At 45.1% G+C, this 17194-nt stretch overlaps 1 protein-coding gene across 9 annotated transcripts in view; it reads left to right on the top strand.

Annotated features, from left to right (window-relative positions):
* Nucleotides 1–17194, top strand: part of TBC1D1 (TBC1 domain family member 1) — a 933361-nt gene that overhangs the window by 485735 nt on the left and 430432 nt on the right. For all 9 annotated transcript variants that reach the window (XM_085642280.1, XM_085642279.1, XM_085642278.1 and 6 more), the window contains 2 exons: nucleotides 6740–6829; nucleotides 14241–14345. In XM_085642280.1, the coding sequence (XP_085498406.1) occupies nucleotides 6740–6829; nucleotides 14241–14345 (195 nt within the window). The remainder of the gene's footprint in view (nucleotides 1–6739; nucleotides 6830–14240; nucleotides 14346–17194) is intronic.

The raw sequence follows: 17194 nt of genomic DNA, 5'->3' as shown, positions 1-17194 counted from the left end.
CAGCCTTGACTCATGCCACAATAGGTATGATATGCAGGGGAAATGTTGGTTCCAGTCTTTGCTCGTGCCGTAGGTCTGGAGTAAAGTAACTCCACCCATTTACAAAGATTCTGGAGTGATGCCAAATTTGGCTAACGCGGCCAGCATGTATGGCCAAGTCAGGGAGTCAAATGCTTGACGAATATCCAATGAAAGCCAGCCCGCCCGAGGAAAGTGGATCTGAGCTGTATGTAACAGGGCATAAAAATGGCAGAGGTTTAAAGATGTGCTACGATTTGGTATCAAACCACATTGGTTGGTGTGAATCAATTTATGGAGTAGGGGGGAGTAGCCTCGATGCCAGGACTTTACTAAGAATTTTATACTCTGTAATAAGAATCGAGAGGGGCCTGTAGGATGCAAGGTCTGTTGGGGGCTTATTGGGTTTCAATAAAAAAGTCACTATCGCTTCCCTGGTTGTGGGGGGTAGGGCTCCCTCTGTTAGCGCAGTAGTGTAAAGCTGTAACAGTTTAGGGACAAAGGTGGAATAAAACTCGACCAGAAGCCCATCCAAGCCCGGAGTCTTGTTATGAGCGAGTCCCTTTATTGCGCCACGGATCTCAGTGGTGGACAGCGGAGCTGCCAGATCCTTTATATTTGCATCAGTGGGGAGTTTTACGGAACCCAGAAATGTTGAGGTAGCTTCTGATGTATCGAGGGAGGGAGCGGCATAGAGATTTGCGTAATAGTCGTGAAATGTCCTATTAATCTCCGCCTGGGAGGTGACCAATGTATGGTGACTGTCATGGACTGCTGGAACAGGTGTGGGGGAGGGTTGTGGCCTAATCAGTCGGGCTAGCAATGTGCTGGACCTATCTGCTTCTGCATGTGTGCAAAGTGTTTACGCATTCGAATCAATTACTCTGTCGTTCCAATAGTTCTGCATACTTTATCCTAGCTTCATGAATTTCCTCCACTTCCCCCTACATCTGCCTGGCCCGCTACCTCCGGCGTCTGTAGTGTCGCATCCAGCTCTGTAATGTCACGGGCTACCTCTTGCCTAGCCCCCACCAGTGTTCCCATAGAGACCCCTGGATGGTGACATTAAAGGCTTCCCACTCTACGGATCTAGTTGTGGCCATGCCCTCATTATCCGCGAAGTATGTAGTGATGGTGTTCGCTAATGCGTTTCTAAGCACTGGGTCTTCTAGCTGCAAGGGTTGAAGGTGCCATGTTGGAATTGGCGTGGTGGTCCGGACCCAGTTAAGCATCTGCTCCAATGGATTATGGTCCAAAATAGTTTTCCCCAGGTAGGTGCTTTGAGTAACAGATGGGAACAGCTCTGGTGTGCAAAGGAAATGGTCAAGGCGGGTGTGCGGGTAGGAATAAAAGGAGTACTCTCGCATACCGACATGTTGCGATCTCCATACATCCAGCAGGTCCCAAGCGTCTGCCCATCTAGCCAAGTTGGTAGCCTGCGCTATGGCGGCAACGTTTGATAAGGGAGGGTGAGAGCGGTCTAGGTGCATGTCGAATACCGCATTAAAGTCCCCCCCCAACACCCATGGATAATGCGTCCAGTCTGCTAGGGCTCGTGACAAGCGGGAGAGAAAGTCATCTTGGTCAGTATTAGGTGCATACACAGACCCCAGCACCACGTGTGTGCCATCCAGCATCCCCTGTAACAGTACATACCTACCCTGGTCGTCTATCCTACTCTCAGAGAAAAGGGAACCCCAGCCCGCAACCAGATTGCCGCCCCCCTTGAGTAAGCAGTAGCATATAGCCGGCCCCTCCATCGTCTCCACACTTTAGTAATCTCGGAGGTAACTAAGTGTGTTTCCTGTAAGCATATTATTTGGGCCCGACGTCAGTGTAATTGTGCCGCAATCCTATGCCTCTTGTGAATGGAACCCATCCCCCGAATATTCCAGGAGATGATAGTGTATGATTTAGCTGCTGACATGGCACAAAGATTACAGTGCTCAGAGTTCTAAGTCCTGTCCTCAGTCTCCGTGGAGGACGCTGTGACTTCCGTTGGGATGCTTCTGGTCATGCAGAGCTCATGGTGTCAGGAATGTTCCTGTCCATTCAGTCCCACGCACTCTCCGGGGTGTCGAAAAAGAAGGAGCGTTGGTTGTGGATAATTTTTCAGTTTGGCCAGAATCAAGAGCGCAAACGTGAGGCCCGCAATGCGGACCCGGGCTTTGACCTTTATAAACAAACGCCTGCATTGCACTGCTAAGGTGTAATCCGGGAAGATGGAAACTTTTGCATTGTCAAAATGTATGGGGCCGTTGTCTCGGGCTGCTTGCAACACATGGTCTCGGTCTCTATAATTCAAAAACCTTGCCAATATATGACGTGGGTTTGCGCCAGGTATGGGCTTTCGCGTGGCGACCCAATGGGCTCGCTCTACCATGAAGAGCGCTGATAGACCGGTGGGGGCGACACTGGTTTTGAGACATTCTTCGATAAATGTCGTGGGGTGCGGGCCCTCTGATCCTTCAGGAAGCCCCACTATTCTAAGGTTGTTGCGTCGGGCCCTTCCCTCCACATCATCAGCACGAGGCTGTAAGGATTCGATTTGTTGGCGCATATGCTGAATATTCTCATCATGTTCTTTCACCAGTGGTACCGTAGCGGTCAGTAACTGCTCAGATCTTTTGACTTTTTCCGCAGTTTTCTGTGATCGTCTTTAAGCAGGTTAGGTTCTGCGGAGATGGTGCCCAGCTGTCGTGCAATTGCAGATCTAGAGTCCTGGATTTCCTGCAATATCATGTCGAGTTGATCAGCGGGAGGGGTTTTATGGCCCCATCCTCAAGCAGCTGAGAGCGCATCAACGAGGTCTCCGAGGGCAGCGAGCGAGACCCGGCCCTGCTGGACCCTGCCGCCGCCTTTCTTTCCTCTGCCCATTGTCGGCGGCACGGGCGAATTTTAGTTGACCTCTTATCTGTGGCCAAGCAAAATTAGGAGACCCACTCTGAATAGGTTATTTTAAGGTAAGGGAGAAAAGGGGAAAACAACACAATCTGCAATAACTCCCTCGTGACCTATATTTCTTTTATAAATCTGAAATTAAATTCAACATGAGCTGAACATGGGCTAAACAACGACAAAATCCAAGAAGATAACCATGTTTATAAATATTCACATTATTTATTTAATTTCTTTGTTTTATCAAAAATCTTTTTACTTTACTTGCTTTTCTTTAAAAGTAAAACCAATATGTTAGACATATACAGACAATATTACATAATTATTACAGAACATTTGAATACAAAACAGTCTCTACATCAAAAACCCCGAGTGAGATGAAAACATTCATACATACTACCTCACATACGTTCCATCTCATATACACTCATACCACATTGACTAATATATCTATCTGGAGGGTGGGAGACAAAAGATTGTACAGTCCCCGCAACCAATTAGAGTGACTGCGTGTAACAGGAACTGAGCCGCATTGTTCGACGCGTGTTTCAGTGGCTTAAAGAATGGTGGCACCACCTTCCTCAGGACCTTAGCCAGATATCAGACCAATATAGACACACCCAGGGGATATTAGTGCTGTTAGTATATAACAGAGGGCCACTGGCAGTTACTGTCTTGTGTGGCTATGTCTCTTAATTGATATACCACGTTCTAGAAACCTCGTATATACTGTACACTAAATGAAGTATCTACACATATATTATATCGACAGGGTTAGATCTCCTTATAAAGCAGGCTTATTAGAATCAGTAATTCACATTTATTCACACTATGCCGGTCAGCTTCGTCAATGTCTCAATGTTTATATTATGAAATAGTTACGGTCTGTGCCCAACGGTTCATGATATGTTGCCACAAGGACATCTGTGGATCGATAGCGAAGCGACCGGACGGGAATCCAGCGGGAAATCCATCTTATCTGTGGCCACCACATGAGTCAACACGTCCAGGAAATCGGTACTGGCCAGGCAATGGGCTGAAAGGGAGGCCGTCAGTTGATAATGCAGTGCTGTGTGGGGCACTTCAAACACAAGAATGTGCAGCCTCTGGGCCGGTTCAAATCACCTGGAGACCTGTGGGGGCAAACACAGCCGGGTGGGGAGGGAGGCAGGAAAGGTCTCCAACAGTCCCTGGGGTGCCTCCACTCCCGACTCGGTCAGGCCTCGAGGATGGATTCCAGCCGTGAAAATGGAGAGGGGTCACACACCCTCACGCTGTGTGGTCCGGACACGACAGTCACCTCCAGTTACTGGAAAGCAGAGGGGGGTGAGTGGAATCAGGCCACACTCACAGGCACCACTGGCTCACCAGCATGCAGTGCAGGCCCGATACTTCCAACCAGTCTAGGGTCTGGCGTACTCGATTACGTCAAATCAATTAAACCCCCGGTGCAAGGTCACATGTGGCCACTCCTGCCGATAGAGGCTCACTGCTGTGTGGGGCAGCTCAGTGCCCCGGGTCTTCAACAGCGCGAGGGAGGGGGAACCACAAGCCTCTCCAGAGCCCCACCTTCGGAACAGTCCGATGCCCACACCGCCCCCGGGGGGCATGTCCACAGCTGGGGGGTGGGCGGAAGGGGTATACAAAATGTCCAGGGGGGTGGGGGCTCTGTCCTTAATGCCAATATGCCCCCGGTAAACACCTGCTGTGATGGGAAAGGAGTGGTCCGGTCGGCTCTCACCAGCAGTCTGGAGCTGCTGTTAGTCAGCCTGAGGCACTGCCCGCCCCTGAACATCCAGGCCTGCATCCGGGGCCTCGTCTGGGTGCAGGCATCCTCAGGGCCCCGCCTCCGCCCCGGGCCTCGCCGTCTCTCGGGGTCTCTGTCTGCAGCTGTTGGGAAAGGGGGAAGGTCCAGAAAGCTCGCCGGAGGCCACCATCTCTGCAATAGCGAGCCAGAACGATCCCCTCCGGCAGCTGGAAAGAAGAGAAGGGTGGGTCCAGGCACCACCCTCTGGCAGTCACAGCCACCAGCAATCCCGCAGTAGACAGTGTGTTCACTCGGCCGACCAGGGCTAAATCCAGGGCCTCGTGTGGAGGAGCACGCCGCCTCACTCAATAGCAGGCTGGGATAGGGAAGTAGGCGAGGCTGCCGCCTTAAGGCCTGCTGCTAACATCACTGGCCCGCCCCTGCCAGGGATGAGTCCGGAGCACTGCGCGTCCCTGGCAATGCTCAGTTATGCATCGCCCGGCCACACTGCACAGGCCAAGGATTTTGCTATCTCTCCGCACTCCCGCTGGTAGACAAGGCGGCTGGAAACGGGGGTAATGTGGCGGATAAGACGTCCTGGGCCCGAAGCACATCGCTTATGCGACCACCATCCTGGGCTGCTAACCACGCCCCCGATTTGTGCCAAAGTTAATGAGATTAGAGGAACTATTGGGGTTGCTTGAGCCCGCCTCCTTCCCATTGACCTCTAAAATACCCTGAGCATTCAACCAAAAGACTGTCTATACAGTCAAGGACGCAATTGCCCCCTGCATACTGGGCTAATTTCTTTGCTTTCTTTAAGCTCCCACCCTCCATCCCCTTCCTTTTCATCCATTGGACAAGAGGAAGAACTGCTGGAAATGGTCACCTTGCCAGACTACCACTGTGTCAGATAGTAAAACCTAGGGCTAATATACCTTCGCTGGTCTTGGCAGCCTCCCAGTAAATGACATATACGATTAAAATAAATAATTTTACAATGTTAATACCTCGCAGTCCAAGAAAGCAGATATTCGGGGGTGGCCCAGCCCAGCCTCTTCTGGGCTCTGATGGGCACAGACAGCCCAGCCCTTGGCCCGGGCTTTGCCTGGGCGCAAATGGGAGAGCCTGCGCGCGTCCTGCGCTACAGGAGTGTTCTGGCGCCTTTGTAACATGTTGGGAGCTTGGCTCCGACCCCTCTCGGAGAGCGTGTTGTGCTGGGGGACTGAGTCCCACCTCAGCGAGGAAACAGTGCAGCCCCGCAGAAACAGGTCAGTTGGGGCCTCCTCTAGCCAAGGTAAGCGCCCGCACTGTGGGAGTGTTCCAGCACCTTTGTGCTGTATCCGGAGCTTGGCCCTGCCCCCTCTCGGTGAGTGTGTTGTGCTGGGGGACCAAGTCCCACCCCTGCGAGGAAACCTTGCAGCCGGGGCCTCTGGCTCAGGCAAGTGTCCCCAAACAAACAATCAGATCTGCATGAAAAGAGGCCGAACGCAAGGCTAGTAAAGATTTTAAACATTAATTAGACTAACTGGTAATATACACTACTGCAACGGCAGTTTGTTTGAAATTCTTGTGATTCTTGCTTGACTTTGTTGTTTTTAGTCTGCACATTTTTAGGGATGAGAATTTCACCCTTATACTCCTCTTTGCTTGGCCTCAACTTGCTCCTGCATTTTGCAAACTTTTCCAAATGTTCAGGGCAGGGATTGCTTTTCCAGTACTGTTAATGGAGGCACGGTGCGCTTTCTTGATTTCAGATATTTGCTAAAATAAGTGAACCAAGCTGTGGGAAGACATGAGAGGAGAGTTTTAAATTTTACACATGAAAGAAGCTTGAATCACTTAGTACAGTAAAGTAATTGCAGAAAACTTGTTTTTAATTTTTACAATTTAATTGTAATTTAAAAAGCAAGTAAGGATTTAACTTTTTATTTCAGTTTTTTAAACTATTAATGTCTCTTGAATATGTCGCAGAAATAGCACTCTGCATTACCAACACTGTGCTAAATTGATACCACGAAATGCTAATTGTGTATGTGAAAACCACGTTGCAAATAATCATTCTTTTATTTTTAGATCGCCCAGTCTGAAGTTTACTTGATCAGCCCTGACACCAAAAAAATTGCCATAGAGAAAAACTTCAAAGAAATTTCCTTCTGCTCTCAGGTTAGTGGGGAAAGTTCAGTCTTAATTTATGATTGTGTTTTGCAAATGTTTAATCTGTTTTGTTTCAGGGAGGCGTGAAGCTGTCTCTTTTTAGTTCTTTGTATAATCTTGTATGTATGTTTAGTGATAAAGATCAGAGCAAACTACCCAACTGTGTTTTACAGTTGTAAACAATGTTCAGTGTAAAACTTCAGAGCTGATCTGTTCAGAAGCCACTTTTAAATATTTGTTTATGCAGTGTGCGTAGTATAAAGGCACATCTTAATGTAAAGGCTTGAATAAGTGCTAAGATCGATGTAAAAATGCAAATGGTTTTTTCATAGGCCCCGGCTCAATTTTACACCACCTACAACAATGCACTCGGTCTTTCCAGGGTTTACAGTCCTTATACTTTTGAAAGTAACCCTCAGGCCTTTTTCAGGTGGTGCCTCTAGTAAACAGAGTCCATCGTGAAGCCAGCGGTGTCTTGGATTAAACCCTTAGGCTACTTGCTCCTAATTGGGTCTAAGTTGGCATGTGAGACCTAGGCATGACTTGCCCAGTCCAAGCTAATTTTTTCCCTAACTTTATAGCCAAAGACACTTGTTTTTCCCCCAATATTTGTATTGAATGTTTAATCAAAGGCACATGAGCTGCCAAAAACCATTGCCCATATAGTTCAGTACAGCTGCACAAACCTTATAGAGCGTGCTCCAAAGACTCTTATTGGAAGCGCTATGTGTAAAAACAATGCAGGCAAGTTCAATCCACTCCATATCCAAATGTAAAATATTGTTGCACTTTCTAAATGAAGAAGAATGTTCTTGGTACTGTATGAAATTAGGAAAGGGGACGTGCTGTTGTGAACATTTTAACAGTTGAGGCTCAATAATATTTCATATGCGGAATTTTTCTGCTGTTCATATTGTACGGTTATTCTGTTATTTCGCATTGGGCGATGGAAATAGGATAGCATGATCTTACGGGTACCAGTGTGTCTGCCCCGCGGAAAAGAAATATCACCACTTAAAAACATTGCGCAATTCCTGCGATAAATAGATCTGCAGCATGGTGATAGGAGCCAGCCAGATTATTTTGTTATCGTTTGTGTTAATTACCACTTGTGCAGGGCATAATCAGCCCTAATTCTTTGGCTCTGGCTGAGTTGACATCTTAAAGCCAAGCTTACCCATGACCAAAACAGCCATTCGAATACATGCTTTTAGAAACACCCCTACATCTCTTTCCATATTTAGTTCATTAGTTCAACAGATCAGAAGGAAATAGATGGCTGTCTGAGAAAGGCGTTCAGGGCATCCAAACAAGCTTGAAAATGTGTTTCAAGGTTACAGTTTTAAATTAATCTCGGCTAACAATTAAGAATGTTTTAGCATTGGTCAGACTTAGTCTTTTGCTGGGCAACTGTGGGAGGAGATTGGGATATTCCGCTGCATTACCCTGGTAAGAAATTGTGATAACTAAAATATCACAACTATTTTGTCCAATTTAAGATGCATTTGGAGAGCACACCACTCATCTAATCCACTGAAACCTTTCTGTGGCAAGAAATAAGACATTTGTCTCCATTGCATTCGTTGCAAAGTTCTGCATAGCTGCGTTTCTCTTTGCTGTTGTTCATTGTTCTGGCTGCAGCAATTTTTATGGATCTGATCTCCTATCCGTTTAGGAGTCTAGGAGTGTATTCAACTTTCTGCCCATGGATTATTAGGCGTTCAGTGAAAGAACAGTGTGTTCCAAACATGCTACATTACAATATATTGATCAACTTTAACAAGAGCGTACTCTCTCCATTGTGTTGGCGTCAATGCTCTGTACAGCATCCTGGATGACTGCACACCTTCTGTGTGAGTTAGGGAGAACCCCTGATTTTTTTATACAGAAAGTGCTTCACCACTAACATGGCTAACCCTCATCTTGTGAGTGAATATGATGCTTTAATTCCCTGACCAACTCAAGTTGTACAAAACCTGAAAGATGTGGCCTCCTTGAGATGTGTTTTGTGACATAGTGCCACATCCACATGAAAATCTCTCTAAAATATACTAAGCACTATATCTTAATAGGAATGCCAGTGCCTGTTACATTCAATATAATCACATTTTGGTTAACCCATATCAATATCTTGTAAATACACTTGGAAAACACCAAAAAGACTTTGTATATAAACCTAGGAGTGACCTTTGTTGACTAGAGAACCGAAAAACTGCATACTAATATAATCGACGAGGAGGTAAGCAGAGCTATTGGGGTCCGAGTACGAAGATCAGCTAGTCCGAGACATAGCATGGGCAGTCAAACAAATCATATTGCCTGTATATGTAGCATTTGCATTTAGCTACAATTTCCACATCATCTCACTGTATGCATTTAGACTGAACAAGTCATTTTGACACAGTGCGATTTTCACCGATGGACATCTCGTAACAAGGGAGAAGCAGCATTCACCTTCCATTGCCTAGAAAACATGAATTCTCCTGCACAAAATTGCATTAGTATTACTCCTTATTCTGCATCTCAGCCTGATGGTACAGAATAGATTCAACATCAGGGCTGGCTCCCACACAAATAGGCAGTGTTGGAATGACACCCTGGGATGCTGACAAACATGTTTGAAGATCCTTTAATGGCAACATGGATTCCCTGTTCGAATTAGTCAGTATGTAGAGTGCCTTTGGGTACATATTGTTCAGTAAAGCCTGTTTATATAGAGTCATGTGGAGTTCAACATTTGAGCAACGTTTGTGGTGAGGATAGAGTGGCATCTAACAGTCAAGATAGAAACGAAGTTCTGAACACGCAATATAGGGTCAGTAAATAATTAACAGTAACTTGAAGCTTATGATGAAATTGGAAAGGAAGCATTGTAATTGAACCTTGGGTGTGGGTAATGCGGCACGCCTGGCAAGATAATTGCACTGAATTTATCTTATGCTGGGATTCAAACTTGGCACCATGTTCCTATGGTTCAAAGTGTAGACTATTGTCATAGATAGCTCGTATGTCGCAGTCTCCTGCTTCAGCACCATGAATGGCCCATTTGGGAAATGGGCCTGCAAAGCAGGGGCATGACCTTTAGGCCAAGATCAGGTCCAAAATAGTGGAAACTGTCTCCGTTCCCTGGAATGGCAACTCTGATGGCCCGGAGGTAGACTGGCAGTGGGCCATCCAGCTCAGCCAGAGGCCCACTGCACAGTGTGGCCATTAGCTAAACATAATTTCAGGGGCGGCTCCTCCGCTAAGGTGGAGTAGCGTCGCCTCACTGCTTTAAGAGCAGTGCAGAGGAAAAATGAAATTATAATATTGAAACACCATTATCATTTTATTTTGTTCCTAGGTGCAGGTAGGGGTGGGGCTGGCCAGAGCAGGGGCCAAGGGAGGAGTGGTGAGCACACTCAAAGTGCGCATGAATGCTTGACCGGCCGTCTTGGGCTGGCCAAACATTCATGCACACTTTGCATGTTCCCCACCAGGCTGCATTAGCCAGCCTGGTGGTGAACATGCACACGGTGCTCAGACCAATCACAACGTTACAATGCAGCATTGTGATTGGCTTAGGGAGCCTGGGAGCCCCTGTGCTTTCTCCGACAAAGGCTGTGGCTGGCAACGCAACCAGCAGGTAGGATGTTCTTTATTATTTCTTTTCTTTTTTTATTTTCTACCCCCCCTTACATCCCTTTTCCACCATTCCCTACCCGCCGCCCTTTCATAATTCTGTCTCCTCTGCACCATGGGCCAAAACCCCTACTGCCAACACTAGAGCAGTAGGTGCCATATGTTGATCTGAGGCTACACTGCAGTGCATCCCTATTAAAGAAGTAAAATTCATGTACAACACTGTTTTGATAGTTCCTTTAGGTATCAGAGGCTTGACACAGGGTAAATGTTATGTGCGTGGCTGGGGCCAAAATGCTTTTTTTAAATTGGTGTAATAAGGATTACTTGAGGACAGATGGTCTCAGGCTCTCAGTGGATACAGCACCTGCGGGTGAGTTCTATATGTGACCTGTATGTGGGGGGTCACAGATTCAAAACCTTTCTGGCTGGACATAGATTTTGTCACTCCAAGGTAGAAAAAGTAACTAAAGTAGCTGACCTTTCGATGTGAGCGAGAAGAGGGTACGTTAATACATACGGTCTGGCAGTGTCTCTCTTTAGATCGTTTCTGGAGGGGAGTCTTCAATTGCCTATCAGAGGTGCTAGGCTAGGATCTTCCCCGCCCGCCGAAGTTAGCGCTCTTGCATGTTATGGAGGGGATAGGCGGCAATGTCTACAAACGTCACTTGCTGCTGTTGGGTCTTACGTTAGCCAAAAGAGACATAGCAAGGGTGTGGAAGGCACCGGGCCCCCTCCTCACTATCGGCCTGGAAGAATGGCCTGGATTTCTGCATGGGCCTAGAGAAACCCATTTTCATTGCCAGGGGGTGCCCCCTCAAACATTTTAAAATATGGAGAAGGTGGCAGAGTACAGGGGATTGCTCCTGGATCCGGTCCCATCAGAGAGGGACCCGCGTATGTAGGATGGGGTCCATAGGCAAGTTGTAGAGAGAGGGATGGACGATGGAATCCTGGTGGGTATTTCCTATTCTAACATTGGAATGGCTCCGACTAGAGTTGGGGTGTGGTGCGATCGGAGGGAGGGGGAGTAAGATTTTGTTTGTATTGCCCCTAATTTTTTCTTGATACTATTTTGTAAAATGTCAAAGTCAATGATAATTGCTTTTGATTCTGCGGTTGTCCCTGGGGTACAGGGCCCTGAGATATATGTGCCACTTGACAATAAAAATTTGTTTAAAAAAAAAAAAAAAAAAGTAGCTGACCTTTGAGTCTTGACGTGGGTTTAATATAGCTGCAGCAATACTTGGCCATCTGTATGCCTTCTTCATGTGTTTCAGTTTAGTCTCAGACCTCAGGCACATAGTGCCTTGTGTCCTCTTTTCATAGGCGGGATATAATGGCTGTTTGCCCTCCGTTTCTCTAACAGTGCTATGATATCCTTTGCTTTGAAGGCTCATCACAGCTATCCAGCCTTAATCTGGTATGCCATCCCTATACAAAACCAATGGCGCGCCAATGAAGAGGCCATCTCACAGCAGTGGACCTTGCTGCATACTCACTTCGGCCATAATGAGATTTTTCTATTTTTTTGTCTCATTGAGACTACAATTTCCCACTATGAACATCACAGGTAGTCTCCCATGTTATTGCACTCTGCCTAGGGATTTAATGATTCGCACTCTGGGTACTGCTGAAAATGATGCTTTGGGGACAGTGCTTGAACTGCCACCCAACTTTGTTCCTGAAACTTGACAGATGAGCGTCTGGTATAAATTGGCGACTCATCTTACATCTGAAATGTGTCAGGCGGGAATGACTGAAGGTTACACCCACAGTACGCCCAGTTGGACTGGCCTTTTATTCCATTGGGTATTTCCCTAGTGAGTTGTAGATCTCGGAGGCTGAGTTTGGAAGCCAAGGGCCACTACTGGTCCCTCAGTCACTTTCCCTGACTCCCCAAGGTTGACTGCAGGAGGTAGAGATGGCTACATGAGGGTAAGAGATGGAGGGGAGGAGGAAGGTGGAAAAACAGAAAAAAGGGAGAGAGAATAATAGCGAATGGATGGGTCTTGTTGGCAGCTATGTATGCCTAAAATTCAATTTGTGGCTCTTCTTTCTTTTGTCTAACATATTATTGGATAAGTTTAGTGTTTTATATCATTTTATCCTCTTACTTTAATTGTTCTGTTAATATTGTATAGTACGTTGCTAGCTAGAATCAAGGTTTACACATAAAAATATACCAAAAATGAATAGGTTCAAATTGAATCTGACATTTTAATAATGTAGTATAAATATATCTGAGAAAAACATACTTGACCTCTTTGAAGAGAGGCAAAATTGACCGTGAAATCCAGTTTAAAAAAATTACCCTTTCATGCTCTTGTACATTTTCTACTAAAGTAAAATCTCAGTCCTTGACCTGCATCTCCTGATCAATAGTACTTTGTTGAGTGAAGGTCACAGATCAGAAAGCTTCACAAGCAGTGCGCTTGTCTGCCAGAAGTTACTTTTTTCTCATCAGCCGTAATGTGCAAGGGCTGTTGTTCCTTTATTGCATTTTAAATACTGTCATTTCCAGTCTTCATTTGTTAATGATGTCGCACGTGTAAATTGCAATCATCTTTTCCTTCAAACACAAAATGTCCAGAGAACAAGAGATGTTGTCAAGGAAATTTGAATGTTTCCCGTATCCAACCTTATAACATTATATAGCCAATAAGGAGGTCTGAAACAATTGTTAAAGGCCTTCTTTCTGAGTTGTAGTCCTGAGCTAGAGGCGAGGGCCTATAACAAGGGGGAGGGCTTCTATTATCATCACCAGTAGAAGAAGGGCTATACTGCTATCAGAGCATTCCATCCACTGAGGTTAGAAAATTCTGAAATAAACGGCAAAAAAGAGAAGTATACACATGGAGGGTCATTAGGATGGCGGGTGGACTTTGTCTGCCGCCATCCTCTCGGAGAATGGGACCGCCCTCCATCGGTGTGGGGGTCCCTTTGCAGACATTAGGATGCACCTGCCACACTGGCGGGCCATTCTGCATACTTGACATAGCGGCGGGCGGTGCTCTCAGCACTGCCCGCCACAATGCCAAGAAGGCATGTCGTGCACTTCCATGCACAACATGGCAGGCACCGCGCGGTGCCTGCCATGTTGTGCATGGAACTGCAAGGGGGTACCATAGGTACCCCCCATGTGCGCCCCCCCCCCCCCCAAGATCCCTAGGAGCCCGCTATGGGCCCCCAATGGCAAAAACCGCCTGCCTTTCCGTGGCGGCAACGAGGCAGGTCCCCGCCTGCATAATAATATGGATGGCGGTGTCTACCAGACACCGCCACCATATAAAATGCTTTTCCGTCCAGTAGGCAATCGGGCAGATTGCCTACCGGCGGAAAACCGGCGGAAGGTCTCCCATCCCCCCCCCCCCCCCCACCGCCATGGTAATGTGGCGGGGGGAAATTTGCAGCGGGCGGAGGTTTTTGGCGGGAGGATCGCCACCGCCATACAGGCGGTGGCGATCCGCCCGTTATCCTAATGGACCCCATGGTGTTGTTGGAGCCCAAGGTCCATACCAAGCATTAATGGCCCTAAGCCACTTCATTGTCTTCAAAGGAACTACGCATTTCCTTGTTTTGATGCATGTGTTCTCTTCTTCAGCTTGGGTGCATTATTCATGCACAGGTATTTAATGAGTGATGTAGACAATGACAGTGGTCTATTAAGTTACATTTTAAAAGTTAAAGTATTTGCTTAGTACATGTAACATTGCTTAGTGATAGTACACGGTCACTAACAATATTGAGTGCCTTTTGTTTTTGCATTAATAATTTCCACTTTTCTTTTCTCTTCCAGGGAATCCGACATGTGGATCATTTTGGGTTTATCTGCCGCGAGCCTTTAGACAATGAAGGATTCCATTTTGTCTGTTACGTTTTTCAGTGTACAAACGAAGCTTTGGTAGGTAGGCTAAGACAGTGTATATTTATTTTTTAAAAGACCATTAACTATGTCTTTGTTCCGTGCAATTAAGGTCTATTTTAATTTACAAAAACGCAAACAAATTTTAAGCACCTAGACTGCCCAAGAAATTCATGAAAAATAAACAGTGAATAAAACAGACTCACATCTTTTTGTTATAGGCAAATGCCACATTACTGAATTTCAAAACTATTTTATTAAAACATCTTTACATGTGTAGCAAATTCATCTTCTTTTAACCACAAATTTTAATTTTCTAAACACTGGTATGCTGAGCAAAGATTCTTCCGGTGTCCGTTGCCAAATAAAAGGGTATTTTCGATAAATGACCATCTTGGAAATATTTATGTCTTGCTTTCCTCAGACGAGTAGAAAATCTTTAAACATATACCCAAGCAGGATACAGAGTTGCACTATACTTTTGAAGACCATAAAATACCAATGTGTTACTACTTTTCACTGCAAACAAATGAAATCTCTTATTTCTAGCAAGTTTAGTGGCTAGCAAGTTTAACCTACATTTTTTAAAGAAAGAATTCTGTTTGCCCCTGTACAATTGCAATCATGCTATGTTTTACTGTAATACAGAACTATGTATAAAGCAGCCTTTGTTGACAGTGAAGATACATAATTATCTTTACAATCCAGCCATAGTATTCTAAGATTTTTTCCTGTTTTTATTGAATAAATCTCCCTCTTTGGAGCAATCAGCAATAAAGGTGACTCTTTGTATTGTTGCCAGCTCAATAAGTTGGTTATCCCATTCCTCATTTGTCATAGGGCAGTTTGCTCAGTGATCCCTTACCTACTAGTAAAACTTTTCTAGATTTATGTAGTAAGTATGAAAGGTTTTGACCTTAAATTAAATTGCACCTCTATTTCAGTCACCAGAACAATCATTTCTGATTCTTCACAATTCCTTAAATCTGTTTATTCTCTTAACATATTTTTATAGCTTCCATTAATAGAACGTGTCTGAATCGAGCATCTTTAACTTTGGCATATAAACCATTGGATTCAAACCCTATTTGAGACACGGCTACATGTACCTCAGGAATCTACGTCATCTATGCCAGAACTGGAGAGAGTATCTTCATTCAGCTCTTCACAGATTTTAAATTATTTCTAAAAACCCATAAAAGAACCCTACCCAAAGGGCTCCATATAGGTTATGTATGAAAAGCTCACCTAACCTGGCTTTTTTAGAAGTAGATGGTAATAGGACACAAACAAGGGTATATTGCAACATTTTGTGGTAAAACCTATTTTGTTTGTGAGCTTTCAAAATACAATTTATATATAATAAGTTGTGTTTGAGAAGTTACACTTTTAATCCAGCATATTTATTAACTGGTTATTCACAACACTTCTCTGAACAGGACTGTCCTCAATTTGTTTTTAATTCCACAAGATAAAGAAGTGTGTATCTTAGCAACTTGTTTTGTATTAAAGCTTCAGCCATTAAGTTCTTTGAGCCAGCTCCAGCCCTGACTAAACCTTAACACTGGATGCCCAAAGATAGGAAAGGTTGTTTCCCAGCATACGTTTTGAGTCGCTGTTGCACCTGACTTGCCACTGCTGCAACTTTTTGAGGGTAGCACTTTCAACTGAGCTCCCCATTATTTATGATAGAGGTTAGCGATCCGTGAAAACAAATTTACTGATTTCTGTTTCTAATGTCACGCTGTGGACATCGTTCACTGAACATTTTGCTGGCTATGCAAGTCCCTGCTCATCAAAATCTTAATCTTTCCAGGTGTCTCCTGCTGGACTAAATATTTCTGCCATGCCCTTATTGGTACCAGTTTCTTCTTAAAGGAACCTCTCTTCTTTAAATCAGTGTATAAGATAACCACATGTGAGAAAAGGGCCTTTTGATCAGATAGCCAAGTGTACTGCTTTGCCTCTGGCAGCATCTTCTCCCAACTGAAGCGTTTTCATCTTTTCATGATTGCTTCACTGCGATCACCAAATGCAACCAGAGGATGCTGAATACAGATTTCACATTGCCTGCTACCTGCTCCCTCTTCAGTGAACTGGAGTTGTTAATTTCTCCTGAGGTAACATTTCTTACTGTTCCTACTGCCACAATGCACTGAGCGGGGCTGCAGGAGAATCAGCCTTGCCCTTGGTCTATAACATGCTAAAATGATGTGGAGGTTTGTCAAGTATTTCTGAGAAACAGAATCAAAATCATGAAGCATTTAATTTTTAACAATTTTCCACCACCAGGGAATGTTATAATCCTTTCACAACGGACACCAGCCATGAACACTTTTGGATAGTTAACTCTGCATTCATCATTGGTGTGGCTTTTAACTTCTGACCTTTTTAATGGTATTTATCTAAAGCATTTTGCTCTCTGCACTCGGACTCTGCTAACGAGGTACCACTGCATGTGCTCTGACCCCTAAAATGTGTTGAAATTGGCTATGCTCCTATTTGTCCTATTTAGCTTGTATATATATATCCCCATTATATGGTGCAAAAGGGTACAGAGGGCGTTACGTTAAGTCACTCGTGGACTGTAGCACCTATAATGCAGTCTATCACAGTGCAGAGTAAACATTTCTTCAGGTCTACCATTGTAGCTTGAATGTGGACGTTTGAAAAGTGGAATTCGACCTGTCAAAATCAACCATTTTGACAGCACTAAACCTTTTAAATATTAAGAAGTCACCACCTAAGGCACCTTGCTTTAGTGCCAAAAAGGCAAGGTGCATGGTATTTAAAAGTAGAAATTATTGAAATTTTATATTACACATGTTGTGACAGTGAAAAATATCCCAAATCTATTTTCTCTGTAGCAAGGCTGGCTGTTCCATAGG

This window comes from Triturus cristatus, chromosome 2_2 (assembly GCF_964204655.1).
Source record: "Triturus cristatus chromosome 2_2, aTriCri1.1, whole genome shotgun sequence".
NCBI lineage: Eukaryota > Metazoa > Chordata > Amphibia > Caudata > Salamandridae > Triturus > Triturus cristatus.
The sequence above is the reverse complement of the archived record's forward strand: the minus strand, read 5'-3'. Positions and strand labels throughout refer to the sequence as shown.